At 39.3% G+C, this 22,827-nt stretch overlaps 1 protein-coding gene across 5 annotated transcripts in view; it reads right to left on the bottom strand.

The window, feature by feature from the left end:
- PDE4D (phosphodiesterase 4D) overlaps nucleotides 1-22,827 on the bottom strand; it is a 390,407-nt gene that overhangs the window by 28,815 nt on the left and 338,765 nt on the right. For all 5 annotated transcript variants that reach the window (XM_090132456.1, XM_031605459.2, XM_090132458.1 and 2 more), the window contains one exon: nucleotides 22,508-22,620. In XM_090132456.1, coding sequence (XP_089988582.1) covers nucleotides 22,508-22,620 — 113 coding nt within the window. The remainder of the gene's footprint in view (nucleotides 1-22,507; nucleotides 22,621-22,827) is intronic.

Genomic DNA, 22,827 nt, shown 5'->3' with positions numbered 1-22,827 from the left:
ACAGAAAAAATTGAAAGAAAAAAAAAATATGGTGAACCATGAGGATGCAGAGGTCACAGGCAACACTCATTTAATATTATACTATTCATGTGAACTACAGTTCACAGAATTTACCTGCAAATAAATTCAAGGTAACGAGGGAACACAGTTCCCTACTGTACTACACTGAAGAAGTCAGCAACTCTGAAGAGTTTATAGACTCAGGGGAGAAAGAAGCTAAGAATGGGCTAAACCACATTCATTCAAGGGCTGACTGTTAATGAAAGGCTAATGATCCCAGAAAATTAACCTTCTTCAGATGAAATGCTACGTTCTAAATAGTTTGTATCATGGAGGATGATTATACTGCTCCTACAAAAGCGCCCTCCTAGAAAGCAACTTTAACAATTTAAAAGTTGTGCATTTGTGGTGAAGTTTGCAGCGAGTTACCATAAACATTCATATTACAATCTAAGCAGTAATCTTTACCTCTATACAAAGTTCAAAGTTCTAGAGTTGTCAGCACTCATACTACCTAAACTATTTGTTTCCCATAAATCCCTATGCCACTGATGTAGTTTGGCAAAAATAAATAAATAAATAAATGAACGAATGAATAAATAAATAATCAATCCATTTTCCTTCCAAAAGAACATGAAAAATTTGATTTTTTTTTTTTTTTCTACAAATACAGAAGGATTTCACCTATACTTGTGAAGAATTCCATTCTTTTTTTCATCTGTCATATTAACAGTCATGATTTGCCAAAAGAACCTAGAGTTGTGTGTGAACCACTCTAGGGTACACAGACTGGACCAAAAGATCCCGTGGAATACAAGACTGTCAAGGAATGCTCACTTTTCCCTGAGATCTGATACAGGGCTTCTGATATACAAAAATACATAAATGAGAAGAAAAAAAAAAAAAAAAAAAAAGGATTGTATCTTCAGAAGCCCGGCAGAAAGCCTGATCCTCCACAATAAAGTAACCACATTCCTTCCCCTCTCTTGGTTGTACATAAAGATTCCTGAAGGTGCAGTCGACTACAAAAGAAAGAAGGCAATGCTTAAGGTCTGAGGAAAAGGACAGAAAGAAAGCACTACTTTTCATCTGTCCAAGAGGAGGTTTACAGTCTTGGTCTTCCTTCTGCAGGGCAGTAACCAGCCATATGGGAGCTCTCATATAAATGTGCTCAGCTTTGAAAGCTGAGAACAAAACTTTTTAACACAAACACAATGCTCCAGATCATCTATAAAGCTGCATCAGGAGCCTCCAAACAGAAGTCTAGGCATCAATCCTGAATGCAAGTACTCTGGATGTAGGGCATATATGACAAAAAGAAAAACTAAGACAGCTAAATGCAGCCCAGATTTTAGCTTTTAAGTTTGTAAAACAGGAACATCTGAACATTTCTCATGAACAAAATGAGAATCCCACCTGAAAAGTAATAGAAAACATTTTATAGATTGACCTCTACACAGTAGACAATGGAAGCAGTTACCCATGTTAGACCTAAGTCTTACTGATCACAAAAACAAGACTTTTTCCATACGACTAGCCAACTTCATCTGACATTCAGGCTGGCATGTGCCCTTGCAGAAAAGACTTCCCACAGACTGGAAGTCCACTTACTGCTAGGAAACCACAACAGCAAGAAGTGGTCATTTCATCCCATAAGCAAGGGTGTGTGGACGGATTCAAGTGAACCAAAATCGGAACTGGCTTGGAACTAGATGTAGCAGAGCAGAAAGGGAAAGACTAAATCAACCAGCTTCACCAATCTTCTCTGAGTTCCAGCTAAGACTCCCTTACTGAAAGGAGTGTCTCTAGAATTTAATTGAACAGGAGGAAAAGAAAAAAAAAAGGTAAAAAAAAGGAAGAATTTGGAGTCTGAGGAGACATTCTGGCTGCAGCAATCAACTGCCATGCACCAAGAGAAGCAGGGCTGGAGATGAAGTTGGGTTTCATGCTGCTATCAAGAGATGAACTTCATCAGAGGCTAACAACTGGAGGCTGTAACTGGAAAACTCTCACTCTTCTGAAGGAGCCTCATCTTTAAGGATCAGAACTGTAGCATAATTATGCAGCTTTTCAATAGCATAATTTTCTTGGCTGCCTCCTGTTTGTCACAATTACATTCACTAAACACAATGGAGAATTCTAAGCCATACTGTTTCATGAATCATTTTATTTGGGAAACGATATATAATTCTCATGCATCAACTGTGATTATTTTGTGTTGCTGAAAAGACAGATGACAACGTTTGCCTGAATTATTTTAGTGGGAATACACAGTAAAATCCAGCAACTGAGTTGAGCTCCTTTACTCATTTAAATATAAAAATTAATTTTTAAAAGCAGCTTTCTTTCTGGTAGAATATGTAATTCAGTGTTTGTATTTACTGCCCTCTAGTGATGGTGGAAGCCTTAGCTTTGGGTATATAGGAACACATTTGATCTTATTAGATAACAAATTTCAAAATGCAATCCACCAATTTCCAACCATGCTGAACCAGGATCTGTATACATATTCTCTACAATTAAATTGTTTTCAATAGGCACTCCAAAATAATTGCACAAACAACAAAAATTACATCCTATTTCAACCCATGCTTTGAGGACCAATGTCAATCTTTAAGACATGATATTCATCTAAAGCTTTCTTCCAGGGATTGCTCTACATAATGATAGGGAACAGAAAGGCTATAACACATTTAAAAAACAACTAGAACAGCAATAAATATTCTCCAGTAAATGGAGTTTAATTTCAACTAATATGTTCCAGTTTACAATATTCTCTGATATACTTACCTTTCCCCTCAAATACAATACTGTGAAAATAATGCAACTTAGATAAAAGCAACTGTTAAAAGCTAATTTAGATCACAGAAAAGTGGATTGGGGCATGATTACAGCTGCAGTTATGACTGCACAGCCGCTGGCAGATGCTGTGACAAATAGCTCAGGTAGTTATCTCTCTATCCCACTCTGCAATTGACAGAACCAAATGCGTAACCACAAGGAAGTATTTTTGTCCACAAAATTACTACTGCAAACAGCATCTGATGTGAATAGAGAGCCTTTGAAGTTCTGCTGTTAAAAAACAATGCTAAAATAAAATACTTTACGTTTACTTGCATGTACATATCACATCATAACCAGAATAAAACTACATGTTTTCATGCATCCAAATTTATTTTTATAAACATAAAATACTTCTGCATCATAACAGGCAAAGCTGTGAACCAACAGGAAGTTAGCTATGCCTCAGCTCTGGATGTGTTTCAAAAAATACCCTAGGTTAAAGCAAGATTAAAAATATATATATCTTAAATTACTGCAATGTTAGTTGAAATACAGTTAATCCATCATATCTGCATGTTTCTTAATAGACATCTGCATGTTTTGCTCAAAGGTTCTCACTATATTTATGAAAGACACTGGCACACATACAAAAAATCAGCTTAAAGTGGACATGAGCTCAGGGACCTTGGAGTAGACTACATAGTTTTTTGTTGTTTTTTTTTATTTTATTTTAAGTCTGTACCTGGCATGTAGAAATGTATATTATTTTAATGATGTTTGTCTCTATCTCTTACACCTCCATGACAACCAATTTTGCAGTGAACAATCCCAAGCAAACCTTTAAAAAAACAGTGTATATTTACAGCTACAGTACCAAACAGCCTCACACTTCACAGAAGAGCCACTCTCTGGCCCTCTGATAAAACCAGGATAGGAAACCATGAACACTATTCAAGTGAAGGTTAAAATTTTAGACAGAGTACTTACTCCTGTGAGGAGGCATTCTTTCTTGGACAGATTCAAGAACTGTTATTTATGGAACAAAAACAGTATTTACCCCTCTTTCCTTAACACTTGTATTACATTCACTGCAGATATGGTACCTTGTACAGGATGATGCATAACACACAATAGTAACAGCTATAAAATTCCCCCCAAAACAAACAAACAAAAACAAGTTTAAAAAAAAATAAGTCATACACAGGACAAAAGATAAGTCTTGCTCCTTAAAATTGCATCTATGGATGGCACAGCAGGTCATTTTTAGTTACATCTTTTTGTCCACCTCTTCTTAGACAGTGCCTTGAGGAAGTTTGGGGCATTTCATCTCAATTCTTTTAATTGCATGCATCCACTCATGTCTTTGGAGCAACGATGGACAAACAACTACAGCACTGCTATCAGCCTCACCCCTTTTGTCTGCAGCTAGAGAAGAATCCTGCCTCTCCACCTGCTCTTTACGAAATGCAGGAACAGAGCCAGGTGGAAATCAGTCTTCAATAAAGCTTCATGATTTAGCTTATACTGCACTTTCATAGAATCATAGAATCCTGAGTTGAAAAGGGCCTCTGAAGGCCATCTAGTCCAACTCCCCTGCAGAGAAGAGGGACACTACATTTTGATCAGGTTGTCCAGGGCCCCTCATGCAGCCTCACTTTGAAAAACATGGGCATTTCACTGGGTTGCCATTTCTTCGTCATGCTTTCAATCACATCATTTTCCAAACATACCAATATGCACTGCCCTATTACCAAAGTGCAGCTCCAGACAAGGATGCTTTATCAGGTCAAGAAGTAGATAAAAATGGCACATTTTGCTTAAGTGGAGTCTCAGGGCTTGTACTAGGCTAAAGCCACTTTACAAACCACCATCACAAAAAGGAAAGCAAAAAAAAAAGGAAGTAAAGAGACTGGTGTGTGATCTAGTATATGTGCCTCCTTTGAATGCCTATGCTTACTTCAGTGCATCTGGGCAGAGAATGTCTATCCAAAGACATACCAAAAACAAAGAGTAAAAATATCAGAGGCGCTGCAAAGACATAAGGCTTCAATAACACCCCTAAAGTTACACACTACTGCTGCTGGAGGAATGCTACTGTTAACAAGAGTTACTGTACCATGGAGGTGTGCACGTGCATGATAGTAGCCTCAGGTAACTGCCTGTCCTGCAGCACACTAGTTCCTAGAAATTGTAACATGTTGCCCAAACTACAGTAAGGGCAGGAACCTTCTATTGCAACTTACTGCATATGTTAGATTTACAAGCTGCATCTGTATAACACAGCACAAGGACAGTTGTGTTAAGGGATAGGAACAGTTTCCTTACAGTGTAGTTAAAAGCCTTTCCTAAAACAACTTGAGCTAAATCCATAAAGGCATTCAGACTAAAAAATGGTAACGCCAGTTTTTCTAATACCAAAGCGCTCTGAAATCAAGCATTCTGTCATTTAAATATTGTGAAAAGAGAAACAGTTTTATTTTTTTTTTTCTCCTAGAAATTTTTAGGAAATTCTAACAGTTCCTTTCTGAATGGAAAGGTTTTGGCTTTAAACATTATCAGACCAGGTTTTTCTCCTCTTCCTAGCTCACATTTAGTTAACACTTGACTAATTAGCAGCCTCGTCTAACAAACATACTTGGTGAAAAATGAAAGCAAAAGCTTGCCACCAGTAAACAATGCATGGTACATATTCCTTGGGGATGCCACAGCCTTCATGCAATTTTGCATTTTCCCCTTTTGTCCTTTCTTGTTTTTGCTTTTTTTTCATTGTGTCAATTCGCGCTAGTAAAATAGTTCTGTAATAAATGAATATAAAATACAAAATTATCTGAATAACTTAAACATATTATACACACTTTACATGTTCAGGGTGTGTGTGCCTGTGTATGTATGTATATCTGTGTGTACATACGTGTATGTGTGCGTACCCACAGATGTGTATGTGTATCTACCCACAGATATCTACTGTGTGATAGCTACAAGAGAGGCTTGTAGACAACATTGTGCATGTTTGCAAACAGGTACGCCTGACAAATCTGCAAGGAACAATGACTCCTAATTTACCAAGCTGTGATGGTATGTTTATTCAAAGACTGATACAACTACACCAGCAAAAAATTAGCTTTAGAGGTACAGCCTATTTGATGTAGAAACTGGCTTGCTATGTAGAAACAAAATTCAGCCTTGATGGTATGCCTGCATTCATCTCCCTTCTGCTGTAACGTGACATTCTTTAATGACTTTAATGAGGTGTTCCTGCTGTAGACCTGGCCAAGCACATGTTTTAGCAGTTCATCAGAGACCCTGTTGAATGGCAGCCATTTCATACTAAAACAAATGAGGCTTTTAAGAACTTCTTAAAGCTGCAGTCATACTTAACACATATGCTATTCTTGCATAAAAAGCAAAAATTAAAACAAATATGGTATTCTTTTCTAGTTTTACATTAAGACTAGACATGAAAAAAAAAAAATTATATTATATCCTTAGAATTACTGATTAGCTTATAAAATCTGACAGAAAGTAATAGCCATCTTATGAAGTAAAAAAAATCAATGACACTGCAGATAAAAGCAGAGACCTCTGGACAGAAGTAACACTACTCATACTGACACAAGCTCAGTATGGCTCTGATAGATACGTGCCTTAGCAAGCTTCTATAAATTGTGCTCAGCAGATACCAACATTTTGAATGAGGTTACAAGTTGCTTCATGCAGTTTTTTGGTTTAGATTCCAGTTCTCATAAAACCATGGCTTATGTACCACTAACAAAAGTGCATTTGATGGTGCAATTGTTCTTTCAAGGAAGAAAAAACACAACAGAGAGGGTTATTAACCAACAAATACTCATTCTATTCTGTATCTCTCGTTTGTTTCATTAAGTGTTTAGACTACAATTTGTAAATAGATTTAGATTGGAAAAAAATGAAGATCTATCTGTCCAGGACAGCACGGATAACAGTCTCATCCACAGTTCTGTCATATGCATACATGGAAACATACAAAAATCCAGCAGGTCTGTTTTTGCCAGAGTTTAGCACTGCACATACCCCCAGGACAAATGAAGCAAACACAAAGTGGTTTCCAGTTCCACAGTCAGGTACAATGTGAGATTGGGTTTCCTAGTCTACATGAAAGAGAGATGAAGAAGAGATAAAACCAGGCCAAAGGCCGCTCAGCAATTTCCCAAATTGCTTACCTTCCACCTCCATGTTTTAAATCTCTCTTACAAAAAGCCTCAGTATTTGCATGAGGAAACTCGTGGTGTATTCATGGAATTGTACTGAAGCCCATAATTTATCTCTCATCTGCCACACAGGATCCAGTTTGGGGGTATAAATGTGCTGCTTTGTGCTTGCAGATCTCAGTGGCATTACAACTGTATGCTACACTAGCTGCCACCCAAGATAGCACAGAAGAGCAGCTCAGGCTCATTCCAGTGCTCCCTAGACAACGTACCTTGCAGACCAGAGCCAGCTGTTGGTTCACCAGCTCACAGCCCAAGGCTACAAACAGGTGCTGTCCCATACATGGCTAATTTTTGTGCTTATTTCAGTTAAGGTGGCTACAGGGAGCCATTAAAAAGAAAAAAAAAAAAAAAGTAATAAAAAATGCCCACACCTTCTGCCCTTCAATACAGTCCAAGCAAAGTAGTGCTCTTGTTTAAAGAATTTAGTACAAGCTTTCTCATCTGAGAGAATTTCAATGTTTATTATGAAATGGATCAAACAGAAAAAACCCCACCAAAATTACCCCATGGAGTCAAGTAATATATAGGGAGATAAATAAATAGGTTGCTCCAAAAGTAAAGCCTCCTGCTTATTCCCACTGAAACTATAACAAAGAGCACAATAAAGAGCTTGTAAAAATCTGCATGGCTGTCTGGAACGTGGCTTGTTTTTCAGGTCACTATTGCCACTATTGAAATGCACCACCTGCCGCCTTGCTGTGTTCACATCCACTGTTTGGTCTTCATAAATGTTTAGCAAGCAACAGTGAATGTCAGTGAGTGCTACGTGTAGCACAGGGAGGCAATGGGTGGTGCATTTCAGCAGTGGAAACAGTGGCTGACCTCTGCCAGTACAGATTTTTAAGCACATGGCACGTTCATAAATCACAGAATCATAGAATGGTTTGGGTTGAAAGGCACCTTTAAAATCATGTAGTTCCAACCTCTAGAGGGACACCTTCCTCTAGACCTATTTGCTCAAAGCTCCCTCCAGCCTGGCCTTGAACAAATCCAGGGAGAGGACATGCACAGCTTTGCTGGGCAACCTGTTTCAGTACCTCACCACCATGACAGTAAAGAATTTCTTCCTAATATCTGGTTTAAATCTACCCTCTTCCAGTTTTAAGCCATCTCCCCTCATCCTGTCCCTACATGCCCTTATGAAAGCCCTTCCCCAGCTTTCCTGTAGTTGCACAACTAATATTCTGCAGCTGAGAATTTGCTCTATCAAATAGTATTGTTATGTTTTTTTGTAACTATTGTAGTTCCCGTGGAAATAAATAGGAGGCATTACTTTCAAAGCTACCTAAGTAGTATGCAGTATATAAATAGAAATCAATCCACCCTCATCAATGTATTCAACCCCCTGTAATGTTACAGTAGGTTGCTTCTGAGCAGTCCAGGTTCAACAGAGTGCCAATAAATCAGTATTTACAAGGAAACAGTTTTATAGCTAAATCAATATTTCCTTTGAGAACACTCAAAGGCAGCTATTACCTAACAATTTCCAGTATACACTGTGAGGCCAAACTGTAATAATCTTCTGTTAACACTGCTTTTACTCATGGTTTAAACATATATATATATATATATATATATGTATTAACAGGTATCATATTGTTAATTACTTAATTTGCTTTTCCTTTTATAATTTAGGTCACTTGTGAACTCCTTAGTTGAAAAAAAATATGTTAATGCCACAGAAAACTAATATGCTTTAGGCAAATCTGGCATCTTCTTCATTTTTTACTTGAATTTTTATTTCTTTTCAATAAGAATAAGCTGTGAAAACGTACCTTTTTAAAGTATAGTGTTTGGAGAAGCTGGAAAAGCCCCGAGTAGTACATGAAACTCTAGGAATACCTGATTTATGTTTTCAGACAAGAGGCTCACACTCATGCACTCATGCAGTTTTGCAGTAAAAAGCACAGAAGTGGCAAAACATGAAACAAATGAAATTGTTTCCAGTTCTTCAGAGTTCCCGCTCAACAGTTGATTCTACCAGCTCTTGATAAAGAGATAACAATGCTTAATAAAACTGTCTATGGGCAGAACCCAAAGCCTGGCAGAGCTGATTTGGAGATGCTCACCAGCTCCAGCAGACATTAGATCAAGTTCTAGCTGAATCCAAAAGAGTAGTTCAGATGCCCCAGGGCCTGGAAGGCAACACTGGTTGCCACCTTCCAGCCCCCACATGCTTTCACTCAGGCACCAAACCAGAGAACAAACCCAGGAAAGTTTTTCTCTATACAATTACATAGTCAGCTAGACAGCTGCTTTCTCATCTGATGGAAATTCTACAAAAATGAGTTAGGATGTAGCATTTGATAGCTTTAACTGATACAAAAATTAATTTTTAAACTTACTTCACAAGATCAACATAGTTCTTCTATTAATTACTGCTTAACTCTATATAATACCTGTAAAAAACATGTTCCTCGCTTTAAAAAACAAAAAATATTTCTGGTTTTTATGACTGTTTTCTCAGCACACATTAGGTAATGCTTACTCCCAGTATTGTACAGTCCATCATAAGCATAATACATACTTCTGCTGACTAGAAACAAATATTTGCCTTGCTTGCTATTCAGCTTACTGTTGTCTTCATCCACTCATGTAAAGTAACAGTCTAAACACAAACGCCTATTCTTGCTTGGAAAATTTTCCAAGAACAAAAGGATGCAAATCTCTCAGCTTTGTGAGCCATCAAAACAGCTCAAAGTCCTCCAGCCACAAGAAGGGATGGGTCAAAATAGATCTCACACCACTACACTAGTTCCTGCACCTCGTGACACGCTACGTGCATCCCCAAGGGTGAGCACATCACTTGGCAGGATGCAGGCAGAAAGGCAGGCTGGGGAGCAGATAGGTTTGTACAGTGTTAATGCACAGCAGCCAAGGCTCTGGGAAAGGAACCAGAAAAGAGCACAGAGAGAAAACCCCATCACCCCTCCTTCTAGCAGCAATTAAGGTGTAGTTTCATTCTTAGACACTCTCTATTTAAATGATGGAGAGGAAGAAAGATTTAAGAGCCAAATCTATCCTCTGATCCCCTACTTACGTCTGTCAGCCAGCTTTAGTTTCCTATTATCAGGAAATTGTTCAAGCTCTGATAATAAGAACAAAACAAAAGCAAAAACCCGATGTACATCAGCGTTGTTTTATTTATACCACTTCTAAACCATCTCAGAGATCCATCAGTATAGAAATAATAGCTATCTGGAAAGGAAAGAAGAACCCCCACAACACAGGGACAAGATGATTTTTTCTTTTTTGCAGTTCTACTTTATCCTAACAGCACAGGTTTTTTTGTTTTTTGTTTTTTTTTAACATGGATATAACCAACCTATTTTTCACATGGCTAAAACTGTGAAAGAAAGATGAGACTACAGATGTACATCTCTGACAACAGAAGAAAAAGCAACATCTAAGTTTTTAAATCCAAATGATAAGATTTGTTTCTGCAGAAGTTTTCCAGTGTGCTTTATCTTCTAGCAGAACTTAGCCATTATCTACTAGCAGAATTTAGCCATTCTATTAAACAAACAAACAGCCACACACTAAGCTCTATACGCAGAGAGGTACTGAAGGCTATCCAAGAAATCCCAAGCACTACGTAGGCATCAGCCACCTGCATCACCTTCACAGCAATGGGCTCCCTTTAAGAACTCATTTAAAATAAAAAATAAAGCCTCTGAAGCCTTTAGAGAGAGGAGGAGAAAAAAAAAACGAAAAAAAAAACCAACACCAACCCAGCAGTAAATCACTACCGGTTAGCAAATGTACACATTTGCTTTAATGACATTAGTAAGATAGAAAAAGGAATTAATTACCAAATTATCAAGTGCAGTCTTACCTGCGTCCAGTATTCAGACATACAAAACTTTGGTCATGCTTCACAGTATGACAAAAATATAATCATTTTTACTGAGAAATATGAGCTTTGGGGTTTAAAGTTTGGGCATCCTCAGAGATACAGTATGATTTGTCAAACAATTCATTGTATTGCCATTTCTCAGGAGTAAATATGAACAAAAAAATTCCAGCTAAGGTTTTTTTCAGTTAGAGTGAAAAATAATTTAATTTAAAGACACCCTTGCATACTTAATTTCAGATTTTTTTTTTGCAAGCTGTGTTTCTGCCAGTAATGTTTCATAAAACCTCTGACATGCACACACAGAACTGCTCTGTAAATCCAGCAAGACACTTTCTGTTGAGCCACACCAGCCTGCACGCACTCCAAAATGGCAGCCTCATCACTGCCTGTTGCCATGGCCACAATATGCATCAGGCTTGCATTTCTTTTTCCCCCCAGCCCTGTTTTCTTATGACAGGCCTAGGAGCTTCCTATTATGGTGCCCAGGGCAGCTGCCAGCAGCATGCAGTAGGAGACAGAGGTGCCGAGGCATCCGAGTATGCTCGTTGCCATGCCGGCTGCCTCAAGGAACGTTAATCAGCCTGAAGTATAACGAGCTGGGCTGGGCTGGAGTCCTTTTGGCTCTGGTTGCCAGTGGCGGCAAACACTGAATGTGGCTCAGCTAAGGCTGAGAAGGGAGAATCCGAGGGAAACACATGTTCAGAAAGCAAAACAAGGCATTCTGAATGATCTCAACTATGTGCCTGTCCCTCACAGCTCTCAGATGCTGCTCACAAGTGTCAGAGAGACAAGCAATTTAATTCCCATAACAAGGCCAGCACAAAAATGTGTTCCTTGTTACCTTTCAAGTATAAATCTAGTATTTTAGAGCTTGTTGTCAATCATTTTAGCTATAACAGTGCAGAGAACTGGGCCCGTTCCATCTGAAGAGGAGGAGGCTGAAGGGAGATCTCATTGCTCTCCACAAGTGCCAAAAAGGAAGTTGTACTAGGATGGTGCTGCTCCCTTTTCTCAGGTGAGAAGTGGCAAAGGAAGCAGCCTGCAGTTGAATCAGAGGCAGATTAGATTGAACATTCAGAAGAATTACTTCAACAAACACAGTGGTTAAGCATTGAATTAGGCTGCCAGTGGAAGTTATGGAGTCCCATTCATGGAGGAATTCGAAAACTGGACATAGCACTAGGGAGCATGGTTTAAAATCTTCAATATCTTCATCAATGATATCAACAGTGGGGTCAAGCACACTGATCAAGTTTGCTGATGACACCAAGCTGTGGAGTGTGGTTTACACACTAGAGGGACAGGATGGCATCCAGAGGGACCTAGACAGGCTTGAGCAGTGGGCCCAGGTGAACCTCATGAGGTTCAACAAATCCAAGTGCAAGGTCTTGCACCTGGGTTGAAGCAACATCCATTACCAGTACAAGTTGAGAGAGGAAAGGATTGATCACAGCCTTGTCAAAAAAGACCTGGGGCTACTGATGGATGGGAAGCTGGACATGAGCCAGCCATGTATCCTCACAGCCCAGAAAGCCAACCATATCCTGGGCTGCATCAAAAGAAGCGTGGTCAGCAGCTGAAAAGAGGAGAGCCTGCTCTTCTGCTCTGTGCTGGTGAGGCCTCACTTGAAGCACTGTGTGGAGTCCTCAGTACAAGAAAGATACAGACCTATTGGAGCACGTTCAGAGGAGGGCCAGAAAAATGATCCAAGGGATGGAACACCTCTCCTGCCAGTACAGACTGAAAAGAGCTGAGACTTTTCAGACTGGAGGAGAGAAGGCTCAAAGGTGAGCTGGTAGAGACTTTTCAGTATCTACAGGAGAGAAGGGGATGGACTCTTTAGCAGGGACTGCTGTGAAAGCAAAAGGGGAAATGGTTTCAAGCTCAAAGAGGATAGATTTAAGTTAGATATAAGGAAAAAGTCTTATACAGTGAGGGTGGTGAGGCACTGGGAGGGTTACCCAGAGATATATTGGATGTCCACCCATCCCTGGAGACTTTCAAGATGAGGCTAGATCAGGCTCTGGGCAACGTGGTTTTCTGTCCCTGATCATTGCAGGGGAGTTGGACTAGATGACCTTTAAAGATCCCTTCCAACTCTAAGGATTCTACGATTCTATGCATGAAAAAAGTCTTCCATGCTTATTTTTCAATAAAACATTCCTAAAGATATGTAAGTCCACAATGCTTATTTGGCAGTCTATTTCCTAGTTGCTTCTGTTCTTCAAACTCTTTCTTACTCTTCTGATGAAACACCACTATCTTGCTATTTTTTTAGTTCTTTGCTAAACCCTAGTATGCTTTCCTCTGCCATTCTTTACTATTGTAGTTACACTACTTTTCTGGAGTCTCACTGATGAGTTTGCAGAAACACCACTGAAGAGCAAAATGTCAACTTCGGTGTTTGCCCATTCTTTGTTGAAACCAGCTCTGAAAGCTAACTGCTTCCTTGGGTCATCGAGTACACCTGAATCATATCCTCACTTAGCAAATTACTATTTAGATCACCCTTTGAAGCTCCAGTGGGTGACTGATGTATTGTGAAAACCATTGTTTCTACATAAAAGAAATTGTTCAGTGTGAGCTACCTTTAAGTTTACATTTTATAGAGCATCATATACACTAATACCTTGAGAAAAAAAGTAGAATATTTGGCATCTTAATTTCTGCCTCTTGCCATTAAAATAACTTTTTCAGAACAAATTAGTGCAGCACTGTCTTCCTTAATCTATTGAGTAGTACCAGTATACAACAAGATAAGGGCATTTCATGATAAAATTCCACCTTATCACTTCAAGAGAAGGCTAGTGGTCCTCTTTAAATTTGATTTCTGGTAATTAATATATCAATAGCTAGTCATTTTGCTCTTGGCTACTAGAAAAGACATCTCTTGTACAACTGTTCACACTAAATTGCCAAAATCAGTTTAGGAAAACAACATTACTACTTCAGTTGGCAGCGTAAGGTTGTCTCTGATTCTGGTTAATATTATTCCATTAAAGCTGAACAGTCAACTTTGGATGCAACATCATCAGACAGCCTAGTTTAAATACATTAATCCTTACTTGAACAGGTACTTTAAATCATATAAACTAATGCAATTGAAAAATATGTATCTCTATATCCATCAAAAAACAGACTTGGCCTAATGGATCAGAGGAATATTACTGATACATAACAATGGCTACAAAGTTGCAGCTCACTATGTATTTCCTGTAATCTATCTATTCCAGAGCAAGTGAACTCTGGTTTTGTTTTGGTATCTTTATATGAATTCAAAAAATTTGTACATTTCTTCATAACGACAAATTTGTTGTAAAGAAAGGTAATGCTTCTGGTTAATGTATGGTGTTCATGAATGCAAGCAGGCAAAAGCTACCATTAACACCGACTAAATTAGTGCAGAAGAAGGATGGAGGAGCTTAAAAACCAGCCTAGACTAGTACGTGTTAAAATAATTAGTGCCTCATTAATATTTTGCCAACATCCAGTGCTGATGAGTGTCTGATGTTCTGAAAGCCCACGAACAACTGATCTTTCTAGCTGGAAAACAAACTTCCATGTGGATGTGTGTTCGGTGAAGTCCTGCTGCTGAGCTGCGCCATATGGACACTATCTGGACAGCATACATGAGCACGTAAAAGTGGGAGCAAGCAGCTCTGAAAGATATTTTCAGTCACTGACTTTGGCAACCACAAACACATCTTAATCATATATTCTGGGCTGTTTTAAGTATACAGATAAGCTACTTCTACACTTTCTATACAAGTTGGAAACTATCTTGAACTGGGAGAGATGGGCTATTGCTATGCAAATCTACACTTGTATATTAATTGCAAGTTTGTTATTTCTTAGCTATATAATATAATGTAATATGACACAAATCAAACAAATTTAACCAGGAGGTCTGCTTCCAGTTTAACCTCTTTCTGACCTTTTGATTTCCCTCCTCAACTGAAGCCAATAAAAAAAATGCACCAATAAGCCAATCGCCTTTCCCTAAGTAATTATGAGAGCACATTTTAGTTAAATACCTTCTATGCTGAGGAATCTGATAGGAGCATTCAGTCAACTCAATTTCATTAGCTGATCATGTTGTTAGTGGCTTACGACTTAATTAATAGAAGAAGCAGGCTGTTTAAGTTTTATTTGTAGATAATCTTGTAAACAGGCGCTGCACACCAGTTTGTCTCACTGCTCTGCTTTGTGATTTATGATAGATACTACTGACAGTGCAGCTCCACTTCAGCACCTGCAAAGCAAAGCCAGCAGCAGGCAATACTTGTGCAGCAGTGTTAGGGCTGGAGAGTCAGATGTGCCATCACAGCTGGGCTCTGCCAGCAGCCAGATAGGCAGCTGCGCAGCTGCAGCAGCTGGGCATCTCAGAGGAGATGCACAGCTCGGGAGGCAGCTGCTCCCTGCTGCTCTGCTCAAGGTAGGATGACTGGCATTGCTTTCCATGATGCTTTTCCTTGCTTGTGTTTGTTTTTTCAGCTATGCAAGGGACTGGCTGCAAGCACCTAGAACTGACATCGACTTCTGCTGTAGGAATGCTCACCATACTGAAGGACACGTTGATCCGTAACATGCTTTATTTTATGGTAAGTCTCCTAAATGTGAAAAGTTTTGGCAGATGATGCAAAGCAAGCCCCTTGCTAACGTATCTGAGAAACAGAATGGTTTCTTAGGGCAGTTTCTTTATGATGCAGAGGCTGGATTGATGTTTCAGCGTGCACCACATTCACTGTACCACAACTTCAGACAACAGCATAAGCTGCTTATGACTGAAAACACAAAATTTAAAAAAATGAATGGCCATATCTCTCTGAAGTGCTTCATATCTCACTGTCTAACCTTGATTACAGCAACACACTCTACAAATAGGAATTCTTGGCTCTAAACACTGTCATGAGCCACAAGCAGCTAAATATTTGTGCCCGTCAATAGCCACCAACTCCACTATTAAGCAAGGAGTTACAAAGTACTCATGTTTGTGATGCTTTTTCCAACTAACACCTTTGAAATATACAGCATTTTAAGTAAATGCAATAAAAAGACACATTAATGTTTACGATTTAGCTTTAGATAATGGAAAATACTTCATAGTTTCCAAATTCTCTATTATGGTGGTTGAAATTAAAGGTTTTTTTTTTTTTTCCTTCGGATGTAATCCTAGTTATTCATATGATTTTGTCTACATTATTCTGTGCCATTACACTACAAGGAAAAAGTCTCTCATGCTGTGGCACTTCCTATTATTAAAGGGGCTACAAAAATAGGTTGTTTGTGTGATAGTTTGGGCCATTTGCTTATATTTATGGAAAAAATTATCAAGTTATTCGTGAATGAAAAGCTATGCAATAACACTGGCAGAAGCTAAAAACTTTAAAAGAATTACATCACAGTAAGACTCAAACATGCATTGTTCATCTTACGTAACTAGGAATATGAGATGCAGAAATCAACTGCATTTTTTCAAAAATGTAAAGTAAAGACTGAATCTGTGAGATTATGGGTTTCTGACTCGTTTTAGTGTCTTTTTTCATTGTATTTTATTTAACATTACAGGTCAAATCTTGGCTCCTAGGTCTCCAAATCACAACTGCCTGCTTGTCACGCCATGAGCAGTGAGCATGTGCAAATCCTGCACAAAGAGAAGGGGCTGCTCCAAACCCAGGTGTTTAGTCTGGCCCACCACACTCATTTCTGTCCTTCTCAGCAAGAGATCTACAACTCCAATGAGGCAGGTGTCTCCAAGAGACCTACAGCCCCAAAAAACCCCACTTCTGGCTTCAGATGATCTGGTCTTTCCTCATTTGGTTTCTTCTCATTTGACATCACCCTGACAGACACCACACGCTAGTACAGATGAAATTTGACCACAACTGAACTGACCTCACTACCCTGTCCCCTCATTTCCGAGACGATGGACATGCTGGTAAGCGATAAGGAGCTGCGAGCCGTCTGCTGGAAAGCAAGTTTCAGCCATTATCTCCCTGTGGCACAGCCTTGCACCATACAAGTGCTGTCTCCCTATTATATAAATATATAAGTACATAAATATATACCTCAACACGTCACTGCGGTTACTCAAGGGCAAATTTTCTGTTCTCCAGAAGCATGAGCAGTCTGACTTGGCAGTAAGTAAGGCTGCGCACAAGGATCAACAGTCCAGCCCAGAAGTCTTTGAATTCATGAGTTCTGGCTTCAGACCATGAAAACAGAGGAGTGCAGCTGAGAAGGAAGTCCTTCCTCACCTCCACAGTCCTCTTTTCCTTTTTTCTCACTACGAAGTATAAGAAAAGTTGTGCATAAATATGCATCAGTCCAAACTCCATCTCCCCATCTCACCACTTCATCAGGATCCCTTTACTTCTCACTGTGCAAATGAAAATCCTTGATGAATGACATTTTTCCTGATGCTGCATTCAAACAAGCTTTTACTCAAAAACAGCTGCCCCTAGCTTAATTGTAATCTTCATCAGAAGCAGCATGTTAAAGCGCTAACCAAGTCCTTGGATTTTCCTAGAAAGATCTGGGAACGTCAAGAGCCAATTAAACTAGCACGTCAACAAGCCAAGTGCGATGGCACTGCCAGATGTTATATAACAGGACTGTCACAAGATAAGCTCCATCAAGTTTTCCACCTGGTTATCTGTGTTCTTTATATTTGAAAAGCAAAGCAGAAGTCCTGTCTACTTTGCAACAATTTGGTCGTGATAACAATAAAGTTCTTTTCTACTCATTTCCAGCATGTACTTTTCATGATCCATAGCTGAAACACAAGAGAATGACTGGTGTTTAAATCCTTTTAAATGGATATGACAGCATTATCCTTTCCCTTAATTGGAAACAGGTCATTCTAATGTGTGGCTAGGACAGAAGAGGATACAATTTTACTTTGGCTGAGCTTTCACTTTTGGAAAAATCACAAGACAATAATGCTCTTATGAATGAAATTTCTGAAAACAAGCTTATAAATGGGAGGCAAATCTGTCACCAAAGATGGTGCTGACAATTCAAAACAAAGACAAAAGTGGCAACTATCCTGTTAATAAACGATCAAGCTACATTAGCCACTTTCATCTGTTCTACACTCAGCCCATTCAGGCTCCTGTAGAGTTACTTACTGACCACCGTGTCATCCAAGCTTTTCCACAGAATGAAACAAAGATAAAGCAGGGATGCAGGCAGCAGGAGCTCTTTCTTGCCACTGGGACACCCATCAGTGGTAAAACAAAACTTCTGTTTGAACCATGTTAGGGAATTTATACAAAGCCCATTATTTCAAGTAAGTAATTAGTTTAGCTTCCCTCTTCCCCTGGATATTACGTTAGCTGGCTCCCTGTTGCTTGTGTGAACCTTTCAACGCTGTAGAGAAGGAAAGGAAAAATTCTTTTTAGCAGCAGGAAAATGTGATTATAAAACAGTTCTACTCGGTAGGGGATATCAGGAGGGAATGTGAAAAAAAAAAATAAATAAACAGGAACTTTGTAGATCTCAAGTTGCCTGTTTCCTTCATGAATAATTTTCATTTGTACTAAATGTTTACATCTTGGAAACTGTTGTGTTTTTTTTTGTTGTTGTTTTCTTTTTGTTTGTTTTTAAATTAAAAAATACATTCAAATTTCTGTCTGAGCATAAGTAACAAGTACAGAACCATAAACATATATATTCCCACTAATATCTGCAGTCAGAGTTACATTACTGTGATCTTTAGAAGGTAGATGGTAGGTAACATTGATGCTCTGAGCATCTTCGCTCAAAAACCTCAGGAGGATTTGGACTAGTAGCCAGCACCAGGAACTGTTTGTAAATAGATTTCTGCTTTAATCTAAGCATTTTTGCATACTGGTGCACACACTGAACAACGCAAAACAGCTCTATTTTAAAAACTATTCTCATAGTCATCATGGTCAAACTAAATGAAAACTCACTCTTCTCGGCATTAATACCTACAAAAGATTCCTCAAGAAAGGACCTTTATGTATGCTTATATAGTGGGAAAGAAACTTCTGAGACAATCCTTGTATTAACCTCCATGGACCTTTTTTTACACTCTTGTTCATGAACAGTCATCAGTAAATCCTGCAAAAAAAAACTGTTGACTGCAACAAACTTAAAATTCCAACAAAAGACTTTACACAAACTGAAACTTTTCCATGTCTAAGTTCAGGCACCCTAAAGCAACACACTAGTGATACTTGTAAAAGTCATGATTACAAAAGTTAAAATATGTTTTTCCATATCAGTTTCATTCTAAATACTAGTTTCATGCTAAATACTACTGACTGATTTACAATTGGTGCTGTCCTACAGAGAGTTGTTGCTGCATCTTTGTATTGGCTGTCACATGAATTTGTTGTCTGCCACAGTAGCAGCTGCAAGTCCAAACCCAAAATCATGGACTTCATCTCAGGACTGAAGAACCACATGCTGGAAAAAGACAGTTCTTCTCCCATTCCTCCCCAGTCCTTCTCTCACAAAATAGGAGAAATTTTCACCTATGATATTTTGTTTTTATCTTGTTTGGCAGAGAAAGAAAATTAGTCATGAAGAAAACAAAGTAGTGATGAAAAAGAAATATAAAATATGCATCACCTTGCAACCTTACTATTTTAAAAAGATTACCTGCTTGTGCAAGCATAATGAAAGATGCCTGTATCTTAACATAGGAATCACAATCAGCAAGCTAACAGCCCTATAAAAACTACAGTTTTCAGAGACGTCACTCACTGTTAACAGAAATTGTTGCAGGTTAGCATCTCTGGAAATCAGAACCGTTACACAGAGGCATCTAATTATGCCTTGGGGTCCTATGTTTAGTGGCCCCAATTAGTAAGACATTTCCTCAAATTCATTTATTTCTGTTCAAACAAATATCACAGAAAGAAAACCCAGAACCATGATAGAGACACAGTTTACAGATGTTAGTCAGGAGTTTCTTCTCTGTTCTTGTTTTTCTTGTTGTTGTTTGTTTGTTTTGTAGTTGTTGTTGGGTTTTTTTTTTCTTTTTGTTTTGTTTTTTCCCAATGCTATGGTAGCCTTTGCATGTAGGACAAAAGTTCTTACCTAGCACAGAGCTCAGCTCCTCTGCCACTCCTGTTCATGTAAATAAGTCAAGTTAACAATGATGAAAATGTCATTACATGCTAAATAAATAAACAAGTAAATAAATATTGCAAGCTATTTCTTAAAGAAACCCAGATAAATGGAAAGATAAACACCATGAGAAACCACACTTATATACCCACACACAGTGACCTTTTTCCTGATTTTCTCGAATAATTTTTAAGAATTTACTCTTCGTATAAAGAGTTGGGTAACCTTGGATATTCCTGCTGAACTGAGTTTTATTCACTTGGCTTCAATTTCTTCATAAACTAAAATAGTATCACCTACCTAAGAGCTTTACAGCGATGTTACAGTTTGCAGTTATATTAAAAAAGGAGGTAACGTATAAAAGCTGGATTTATTTTAATAATCAAGAATGAAATGATTCTTTAGAAGATTGAAAATTAAAATCCTCCTGCACTGAGTTTTCTTACACAGGCTCACTTATTAAAGAAAAATTCATATCATGGTTAATATGTGTTAGTATACCAGCATGATAGAAAAATAACTGAAAGATGTCAAAGAGATTTTTATACAGGGGAGAAAGATTTTCTGAAAAGAGGAAAAGAAAAAAATTATCTTAAGAATTGATTATAGCCTCCAAAACCAGAGGGTGGCTATTCCTTGCCAGTACAGTAATACCAGCCTCTTCCTACATGCTGCAATGTGAAATACTATATAGGAAAGTGCTTTAGACATGTACATCCATATTCGAGAGACCAAGCAGACTGAGGCAATACATTTCTTCAATACAAAATCCCAGTTTTGCTATGAAGCTCAGCATCAGTCTTACTGACTCTCAGATTAACCACAACAACAAGGCTCAATGTGTATCAATCCTTCATCTGCACAATGCTGTTTTTGAAACAGGACAATAAACTTTTTTTCTAAATCACATTTTCCTTTCCATTTGAATAAGCATGTGCAGAAACAGCTTATCCTGTAATCTGTGGCAAATAACACTTTTAATTAGTTCAAAGAAATAGAAGAAAAACAGCAATAGATGTAGCATCTTTGTATTTGCTCATCAGAGAACTGTGAGAACTCTAGAAGAATTGACTTGTAATCAGTTTTATCTTATTCCAAAACTACCTCGGTATCATCGTTCATAAGATACAACAGGTCTGCCTTAAGGAGGTAATGAATAGGTGAGGATTTTGTGAAATAGTGGTGATACAGACATAGAAAGGACACCAACAGGTGTTCAAACTTGTCAGTAAGTCAAGACAGGTCCTAAGACCAGCCGTGACCATTGTCCCTTTGGAGCAATGATAACTGTATCACTGAATTCATGAAGTACTGAAACAATTCCAAGATTCCTCACTTGATACATTTATGGCACATACCCACATATCCAGAATCTTTCAACTGGAAATTAAATCTGAAAACAGAGCAGGGCAACTCTTAAAAGGGATATTTAATTGCTAATAAGTGTGTCTCAAGACAGGAGAAGCAGAAGACACAACAAAGAAACAAACTGATTTTATCACAGGACAGCCTGCATTGGAGTGCCAACAGCCCGCATCTCACCCCCAAGCTGAGCCGGGCTCAGATCCGGATGAGAGGAGAGGATATTTGGTAGGGGCAATCAGAAGACACAGCAGCTTTTAAAAGAAGCATGAGCTGAGTCAAAAACACTCCGAATTATCTGATTTTAAAGAAACCTCATTGCAACAAAAATGGTTATAAAATATAGCTGCCTAAATACAGATTAAAGAGGCAAGAAACAGTCCTTTTATCTGCTATAATTAAGACATCATTCTCTCTCATTTTACATGTTGCTCCCCAAGTACTTGGGATATCTGCTAATAAATGTGAAAATACATTCTGAAGCAAAGCAGGCTTACTAAATTCACTTCAAAAATAAATGCCAGCAACATAGTTACATAGTAGTTACATGTTGTTTGTAAACCCAAATCACAAAGAAAAGTATACGTACGAATGAAGTTGAGAACTGCAGAGCAGGAGAAGAGAGTTCCACGCACAGCAGCGTCCAGCACCCCTCTCTGGGCACTGTGAGCTTCAGTGAAGAGTCGGTCTAAGTAGTACCCCCCTGACCTTGCTATCTGTCATAGCAAATAACAGACGTACTTGCACAGATGGTAATTAGGTTGGCCATTGGCTCTGAGTGTGTTCCTCCAGAGGACACCGCGTTAGGGAGGTGCTTCGTTAGGCACTTATATTTACAAACAAAACCCGATTGGTACCATCGGTGGAAACAAGCTCTCCCTGCCTACATCACCTTTTGCGATGCTGATTCCCACGCACTGTCCTAGACCAGTGCTCCAGCTCGCAGTGGGACGAGTGTGAAACAATCAGACGAAAAGATCAGCACGGCAGCCAAAACCACCGGTTTGGGTTTTGATAACGCACAGGGTGCCCGCGTGGCTCCCCGCAGCCAAGCGCATCGCTGGCAGCACGCCTGGGCTCACGGCAGCGCCGGACCCCGCGCCCCACGCGGGCTCGCCGGCGACACGGGCACCGACCCCCGGCTGGTTCTTACCTTGTTGGAGGCCATTTCGCTGACGGAGTGCCTAGTCTGCAGGGTCTCCAGTTGGTCCAGGCACCAGTCCAGCTCCTCCAGGGTCTCGCTGGCCAGCTTTTGGTAGGCTTCCTCTGCGAAGAGACAGGGCAAGGCATACTGAGTCCTCAAGCGTTTTACGGGGCTAACAGCGAGCTCTAACGCGCCCATCCTGCCGCGGCCAACCGCGCCGCGCTGCCCGGTGCCCGCACATGAGTGCTGCGGCTTCATACTGCCAGCCCGGACAGCCGAGCTCCGTACGGCTCCCCGGCTCCGCGGCCACCGGCGCGGCGAGCGGCGGC

Source organism: Phasianus colchicus, chromosome Z (assembly GCF_987193195.1).
Source record: "Phasianus colchicus chromosome Z, bPhaCol1.hap1.1, whole genome shotgun sequence".
In the NCBI taxonomy this organism is placed as follows: Eukaryota; Metazoa; Chordata; class Aves; order Galliformes; family Phasianidae; genus Phasianus; species Phasianus colchicus.
This window is presented reverse-complemented; position numbering and strand designations above follow the sequence as displayed.